Source organism: Taurulus bubalis (assembly GCF_910589615.1).
Source record: "Taurulus bubalis genome assembly, chromosome: 1".
In the NCBI taxonomy this organism is placed as follows: Eukaryota; Metazoa; Chordata; class Actinopteri; order Perciformes; family Cottidae; genus Taurulus; species Taurulus bubalis.
The window spans coordinates 12968673-12977598 of NC_136589.1; the positions used below are offsets into that span (position 1 = coordinate 12968673).

Below are 8926 nucleotides of genomic sequence, written 5' to 3' on the forward strand. Positions count from 1 at the left end.
TTTCACGATAGAAGTCTCAACATCCTTCGAGGCTCAAAGTGAAAGCAAACACACAGTAAGAGGCAACAACTGCACATTCAGAAGTGTATTTTTCTTCACTGCAGACTTTATTGCTTATGTTCTGTATTTGCAATCCACAAAATCAGATATGTACAAAGTGATGACATTCTGGAGAGAAGTGATTGAGACCTTCTTGCATAGTGAAGGACTCCTTGAAACATATTCCACTGTTAAAGTATCAGAAACCCTTTTAGGACATTCAGAAATGTTTGGCTTTGCAATCACCATCGTAAACAAATCCCCCTTAAACATTTGTGTTGAATTTTTCTCTTTTTTAAATGTGAAAATAATTACTAGACAAAACCTCCAGCATGAAAACATTTCTGAGTATCTTAAAACGGCTTAAGCCGATTGATTAGTGATCAAAAGAATTTGCTTCCAAGAACGTGCATTTCTTCCAGACACGTGTCAGTCCATAAAAATAAGGCATTACCAAGGCAAGAAATATCCCAAAAGAACAGAAGAAGCTGAATTGCACTCTTTTGGCAAACTTGGTGCATCTTCTGAAGTGTTTTGTAAAGTTCCAGTAGCTTATTTATGTTTCATTATACACACACTATTCCTGACTTACAGTAATGCCAAGAGCCACAAGGTGCTCAAACCACTGCATCAAATGTTTTGCTACATCTGTAAATAAAGACTTGTTTCATATCAAAACTTAAATATCTGTGAAAGTTTTGGTGGATTGTCTTATTAAGGATATGTCATAAAAAAAAGGAGAAAAAAAAGCACTTTCTATTTAATGTAAAAGTGTGGTTTCAGTTTATGAAGATATCAAAGCGAAGGAAAAGAAAATAGTCATGAAGTATTTCATATAGGAACAAATTAGATTAAGCTGGTAGCTGGTGATTAAAATTGCTGCGTATTATTTAATAAAAAAATTAAATAAAAAAAAAAAAAAAAAAAAAGGCACAATCTTAGGATGTTTTTGAACAAATATCCGTAGTTTCTCTGACTCTGTACCCATCAGTCTTAAAAACAAAAATCCATACAGCAATTCAATTCTCAGGGCAGTGGCTGAAAATGGCGCCACAATTCTTCCCAGATGCACATTAGAGGTTATTCTTCTTCATTGGAGTGTTTTTCAGTCACATGGTCATTCATAGATTGACTGTCACACGGGAGGCGGGGCGGGGGACTGGGCCCCTCGACAATGCGTGTCTTGACTTCCTGGCTGATATATTTGGATCAAGCGAAGGCACAGATGTGTTTGGTAAAGAGGCAATTAAGAGTCAATCGTGATTTCAAGGGAAACCCTGACCGCTCCCAAACTGTGGCGACCTCAGAGAGGAGTGGCAGCGCGACGTCCCCTGCTGCACACACACGCACGTACGCACGCACACACATCACATGTTCCCAATGAAGTTCTTGTTGGGCTGCTGGGCGTACCACTGCTGCCGCTGTTTGCGAGCCTCCACCTCCGACAGCAGCGCCTGCCGGTACGCCTCGTAGGATTTGACGATGTGTTCCAGCTCCTTCATGAAAAGCAGCTTCAGCATGCCCTGATACGTGTCCAGGTCTGCCAGCTGGAACAACTCCCACTTCAAGATGTGGTCATACCTGATGCAGAAGGGAAGACATGTATGCCACTTTAACAGGTACTTTGGAAAGTGTTGGACAACAATGGCCCCCTATATTATTTGTACCTCTCAGATTACAGCGCAACCGTTCCAAAAAAGGAGAAGAAGATGCTGCAGGTTTCCATTAGTCAAAATAAAAAGGGGATGCAAATGTCTTGTAAAGTAGGAGAGGCATTCAACACGCAAGGACTGAAGAACACACACAATGTGCTTTGCATTTGGGTGAAAAACTAACCTATATTTGCCAACAATAAAAACTCCACTTCAGGAAATTGTAACGGGCAGTTTTCACCATTTTATAGAACAAACGATGAATCAATGATAAAAATAGTAATTCTGCCATAACCAGAAACGGTGCACTCCGCTCACCACGGCTGTATTTTGTGATTGAATGAATACAACACACAATTGGTTCTCGGCACTAATTGCCTTTGAGCCTCATAAAACACACTTCATTCAAACTCAAAAATAAGCGATGACGAATGCAGGCAGTAAACTGACCGAGCGGTCTGCCCACGTAGCAGATCAGCAGTGTGTGGTGGGAGTTCTGTTAGTTGTTAGCCAAACACACCATCCAAACATTACGCAGTTTGCTGCAGCAGAAAGTGAGATTAGGCACTGACTGACACAGACATGCACACTCACTCACGGATAGACTGAGGCGACATATCACGAGGGATGGGTATCATTTGGGTTTTTTCCGATACCGATGCTAAACCGATACTTTTAAAACGATACCGGTGCCTAAACCGATACTTTTTTATTGCCAAGGCAATTTTTTTTTCTTCAAATTGAACAATATTATTAACTGTTTAAAGTATACTATAGATATAAATAAATAAGTACATACAAAACACACTTCAAACCTTTTAACTTCAAACTATAAAAATATATATTTAAAAAAAGAACAGACACAAGCATCAGGTGGCCTGATGGGACCGTGTGCAACAGAACTCAGACACTGTTGGATTCTACAAACTGCTGCTTTACTGGACTACACGTCATCATTAATATCAACTGGAGAAATTTGTTCCATCAAGCCAAGGACGGACATTCAAAAGCTCGTGCTCGTGTCTGCAGCGATCTCTGTGTGCGCGCACTGTATGTGTGTGTGTGTGTGTGTGTGTGTGAGCGCTGGAAGCCCCGCCCCCTCGAGCCCCGCTCTGCATGCAGGCAGACAAAGAGCAGAGCAGCGAGTGCGCTCTGATCGTTTTTAGCGTGCGGGCACCGCGCTACCTTTTTAGTATCTATATACCGTGCAACTTTACAGAGTAGTGTAAAAAAAAAAAAAGTATTTAAATCGGCTCAGGCACCGGAAGGAAGCACCGGAAGGAAGCACCGAAATCTGCGTTGCTTTTCGGTCCGGTAGGTACCGGACGTGTTGGTTCTCGGTACCCAACCCTACATATCACACGGTCCTCCTGAAGAACATAATGACGGTACTCACTTTAGAGGGGCACGTGCGTACACCTGCAGCCAGTCTGGGATCTCTGCTGTGTGATACGGGTTCGCTGGCACCAGCACCGGCTGGTTTCTGTCTACAGGACGAGGCTGATAGGTCACAGGAGGTGGTAATGGTGGAGGCTGATCATAGCGAGGCACACTGGAACAGACAGGGTATATTGTATTTATACCATGTTTCATCTGTGTGAAACCAATTTAGTCATCTTTAATAAGACTGTGCTGAATCCGGGTGAAACATGGAAATGTTCTGGTGAGTATTCTGGGCCGTGAGGTAGAGATGAAGAGCCACACAACATCTTTCCATTCTGATGACGTACCTCGGAGCACAGGGGTGTCGATACTGTGCCCTCTTGTTGATGTGATCCACATAGTAGACCCCAAACTCAGCCGACTCCACCTTCTCCCAGCCCGGGGGGAGCCCTTCCCTCTCCAGAGGGTGGCTCCAGTGTGTAGTGTTCGTGTTGTGGTCGATGTAGTACTTCCTGCCACGGATGGTCCAGTCAACGGTCCAGCCGCCCGGAAGGGGGATGTCCTCTCCCGTTAGATTGGAGAGGTTCCCCAGGGACTTGGCCTGTATTCGACCTATGCCTGAGGAAAACAAACAGTTTTTTTTAAACCAAAAAAAGGGAGAGATTTCTGACCAACAGTTCCAGCAGAGCAAGCTGCCAGCTAACAACGCCGCTGGGAGAGAGAAAATATTTTGGGAAATTTCTTAGAAAACAGTATGTGTGGGAAAGTGTAATTTAAGCGAGAAGGATTGAACAGTAGTTTTAAAAAAAAGGTCATTCAAATGTGGAAACTGAACATTGATCGGGGAAAGCAGAGGAATGCAATGAATCACTACTTAAAGCACGATGCAGTTACTTCAGTTAAGTATTGCAGTGATTGTGGGGTGCTTGATCGCTTTGACCCGGTTGCGACGGAGCATCTTATTCTGGCTGACATCGTTTGATGAATGGTGGGAAATGGGAGTTTTTGTTAGGTTTGGACAGGAAGACAGAGATCTCTGCATGGCCAAACATACGCACTGGAGCTGTCACCGGAAGAGAACAAACCACTGAACTCCCAAATGGTCTCAGTGAGCGCAGACAGCCGAGTGGGTTCATTCAACAGGGACAGTACTTCAAATTGGTGAATATGTCAGCGAGGAATGCAGAGCCGACAGCTGTGTGGATGAGTTGGACTGAGTGAGAGCTATCGTGACTCACAACCAAGTGAGCCTGGAGGGACCTAGAAAGGGTTGAAAACACAGCAGAATGTGCGGCGAATGAAGTATCCGAGCAAAATGGCGGCTACAATCCGATACATTCTGCACGAGTGACAGCAACAGAGCTGGAGCTCTTTGCCAGCTGCTGAGTGAAGGGACGGAATGTGCGAGGGCGCCGCAGAAATGCACTCCTCCTCCTAACACCACCACTACTACTACTACTACTCCTCCTCCTCATCATCATCTCTGCCCTTTTCCTCAGAAAAATGGCAGAGCGCCACACTCACTGCAGACCTACAGCTTAATGCATTACAGGAATTTCACTGAATACAGTCGAGCGTAGATTTTTACAACTGGTGATGTGGAGGTTTTACTAAAGAAATTAAGTACTCAGAAAAATAGTCAGTGATCAACAAAAGTATGACTCACCAACCACATATTTTAACAATACAATATTTGTGGTTATCCGACTTAACATTGTTGGCAACTTTTCCCCTAAAATATAAACAGATTTTTCTTCTTTTAAAACAACAGGAACAGATCAGTGTGAAATTCTCCAGATTTAATGTTTCCCTGCATCCAATGGTTGAAGAAATTTCTGCACGTTTTACGTTTTTCCCTGCAGTGTCCCAAAACACGATGAGCACATTGTTAAAAAATGTTTCCAGTAATGGAAAGTAAAAAAGGAAACTGTGGGAGATGATACAAATGAGATGATCATGTTTCATAAATGCTCATGATGATCGTGTGATCAACAAAGAACAAATGGTAAAACTACGTGGTGTAAAACTGGCGTTCACCCATCTTTACTCTAAATGAATATAAAAAGTATCATTTCAAACTGCATCTTATTTCCTTCAATGCCATTTTCTGTGAAAAATTAGAAGTTTTACAGTAAAGAATTAAGCCATTTATAAAAAACAAATAAATAGGAGGAGTCAGCTGATTGTAGGTAGATGACTCGTTCAAAACAACTCTGCTTCCTACTTGGTGCATTGTGTGATAACCGTACGTACGTTTTGCAGTTGAACTGTACAGAAAACAGTACTGACGTACACAGATGATTCATAGAAGTAAGCAGTCTGCAACTGAGACATTTGACTCGGGGCTCTCTGCAAATTGCTAGTTTGTTGGCAGGAGGATTCAGCAAACAGAGGTGAAAAATGCAGAGCCCCTAAAGCTTGTTTAACTTCCCTCCAAACAAGGCTCTGTGATATGCGATAGGCAGGCCTGACATAATACTAAACCATACACACGACGCTGACAAGGCAGCCACATAATAAAGGGTTCTCGATCGTTTGGAGTGGGTTGGAAAATTCCTGCGACGCCATAAACATTTAATCTTGTGGAAATTACACACTTACATCATACTAATGTTTACAATGTAGAAGGAGCCATTTTAAAATTGCTTGCCTTCTTTTCCCCAGTGGCCTTTGAATCGTCCAAAACCGATGCATGATGCTTTGATATTTCAAAACAACAATCATACATAAGGACAGCTCCTAACAGTCTCTTGGGACCCTGAAGTTGTTTTTAGACCTATCTGAAAACAGACATATCTGAAACATTGTAGACTTGCTGTTGTGACGTCACTCATCCTCAAAAAGGACTGAATTTGCAAAATAAAGCCACAGTGTTTTCATCCCTCAAGACACGATGTCAGCATGCCCTGAACTTTCCATAACCGCATGCTCAAAACAGTGCGTGCTTGCAATGTCTCGTCACTGCTTCTTATTTACTTTCCTATGAAGAGGAACTATCGAAACAAATACTGTAAAAGGTGAGTGGCAAAAAACGTGTCATGTTTACCTGAGGGGGGTCTGCTTGGAGCTGGGGGAGTGTGTTGTCGTGGAACTCTTTGGAAGTTGTGTTCATTGTGCTCATAGTATCTATAGTCCTCAGGAAAACGGTCCGGGACCCTCATGGGCTGACGTTGCTGCTGCTGCTGATGCTGCTGCTGCTGATGCTGATGCTGCTGCTGATGCTGATGATGCTGCTGCTGCTGATGATGCTGGTTGTCATAGTAAGGTTCAGAGGGGTAGTAATACCGGGCAGCGTCTCCATTCTCAGACATGGGGCTCACGTCTGTAAGAAAAGACTGTGCGGAGCCTCCGTATTCGTGAGGCAGGTCTCCCAGGCTGCGAGGCAGGTACGGCGGTGCAGACAGTCGGTGGCTCTCCCTGCGGGCCACCTCGTGGGGCGGCCTCTGCACGGGGGCACGGAGAAAACTCTTGTTGCGGGACACAACCAGCTCCCGGGTGGGTGGCACAGGGTAGGAAGAGGGCCCCATATCTGGCAGAGGGACCTCTGTGCGTCTTGGAATAGTGGGTCCATGACGGATGAATGATGGCATAAGATCTGAAAAGCAGGTAAACGAGGCGAGAGCATCCGTCAATATCAGTCAACACAGTAGTAGTCACAAGAGGCAGTGAAAGAATGTAACGTAGTAATCAAATACTACCTTTAACTACAAAACAGTATGAACTGTAGGAGGAGGTAAAATAAGCTCCACCCTGAACAACAATATTACAACTTGTCTTACACTTTATTGAATCAATAATAAAACACATTATTACACGGACAGGGTCATTCTGTCTGCAGGAGTATTGTTACTTTATAATAAATACGACTAACGTAGACTTTCATACACTTGTTACTTATCCTAAATATTGAATAAAGTAAATGCAAGTATTTTACAGTGTACAAAATTGCTACTTGAAGTAAATGTGTATACTTCTTCCAGCCCTGATAATAAAGTACAAAGTATTAATACTAATGGTCAGCCACGAACCATAACTTACATGTCAATTGGGGGAATTTTTAATAACAGACTATTTCACACCAAAGAACAATTCAACAACTTAAATTAATTTACTACAAACGGACAAATATAAGAAACAAATCTGACTCGGAATAAGACAGAAATAAAAAGTAAACCCGGTCTCTCTCGACACGAGTAGTTTCGTGTTGTCTCTAAACGTCTGACAGCTGACGTGCATGGAGCTGGTGATGCTTTAGCTCAGCCGGCTAACACTCAAACCACCAGGTTAGTTTAGTTAGTTTCAGGCGCACACACCCAGTCGGTTTACGAGATAAAGAGCCACATCGACGCGACACCGTGTCTACACACAAACACCTTCTGCGTTTGATTTAACTCGCACGTTTATTGGCATTAAAGTTTGTTGTGATTCGCGAGGCAGCTAGCCGATAGCAGGCTAGCTGCGAGCTAGCTAGCTAGCTGGCTGGCTGGCTGGACTCACTTCTCAGGAGCGGCGACGTTTCCTTCTTCACATACTTCCCCTGGACCTCGGCTGGTTTCGACGCTTCTTTTTTACTTTTCTTTCGCGAGAGCATAACTCAAGGCTCCGGGGTGAGGGGGTGGGGACCGGGCGCCGGGGCACGGGGACGTCAACAGGAACCGTCCCGGTCCGTTTGCGAGGCGCGGAGAGGGGACATTTAAAAAAAGAAAAGAAGAATAAGCTTTTCGGTGAGGTTTTAGCAGCAAGTTAGCCAGCTAACTTGAGCTTCCTTGGGTGTTGCGCTTCCTCCGGGGGTCCCGTTCGGCTTTAAACAGCGGTCCACTCCCTCCGCTCCTCGTCCTCAGCGTGCGGTCCTGCCCACATTCATCCCGACACTCACACTGCACACTGGCTCTGACTTCTAGACGAGAGCCGGAGGTCCAGCCTTTGAAGACAGCGAGGGGTGGAAACAAAGTGCTGCAAAATTATGATGAGGACATTATAATTTTATTCCCTCTGAGCAGCCGATTGTAAACTGAGAAAAATAATTCTAATGAGCTAGAAGCTTTATTTAATCTTAAATTCAGCATTATTAGAAATTATTATTATTATTATATTATTGTTATTATTATAAAATTAGAATTATTTCTGGTACATTTGTAAAAATGAGGACAATGCTAAAAAAAATAGCTATAAAACGATACTATGTACTCCAGATACCTCTACAAAAATGATTTAATGCATACATAAAATACATGTTATTTCTAAAGGAGAGGACAATGCTTATATATATATATATATATATATATATATATATATATATATATATACGTATATATATATACGTATATATATATATACGTATATATACGTATATATACATATATATATTTATTTATAAAGGAGAGGACAATGCTCTAAGACTAAATACAATATAAATAGGTATAAAATGATGCCAAACATTCCAACAAGGCCATGAGTAGCAGTAACGGCATGCATCGCCTCTGATCACAGTTTGTTCCTTAGTATGCTTTTTTTTCTGTCTTTTCTTAATTCTCTGGAGGTTGCCCCCTTGCATGTTAAATTTAAAAATATTTTGCTGTTTTTTATTAACAATTTATGAAATTGTACATGCGCAACTGTTGAATAAAGAATCATAAAACCTATAAAATAATTGTGTAGAACAATAATTGTGCGGTTGTTAAGGTTCATTACATTAAATTGACTGAGCAAAAGTGAAAAATGCAATACAATATAAGTAAAAACGCCTACATTATAATGTCACAAAAGTCTTAGAAACAGAATTTAATAAAAGTATCAAAAGGAAAAAGTACACACTTTGCAGAATGTTCTGTGTAGGAGATGTATAAATATAT

At 42.3% G+C, this 8926-nt stretch overlaps 1 protein-coding gene across 1 annotated transcript; it reads right to left on the minus strand.

The window, feature by feature from the left end:
• Window positions 1–990: 990 nt before the first annotated feature.
• Window positions 991–7665, minus strand: sav1 (salvador family WW domain containing protein 1; the record flags this gene model as incomplete). The annotated part of the gene is made up of 5 exons (XM_079216166.1): window positions 991–1620; window positions 3088–3243; window positions 3422–3692; window positions 6121–6669; window positions 7572–7665. 5 exons carry the CDS (start codon window positions 7663–7665, stop codon window positions 1407–1409), a joined length of 1284 nt encoding a protein of 427 aa, XP_079072292.1. The 3' UTR covers window positions 991–1406.
• Between the last annotated feature and the right edge of the window lie 1261 nt (window positions 7666–8926).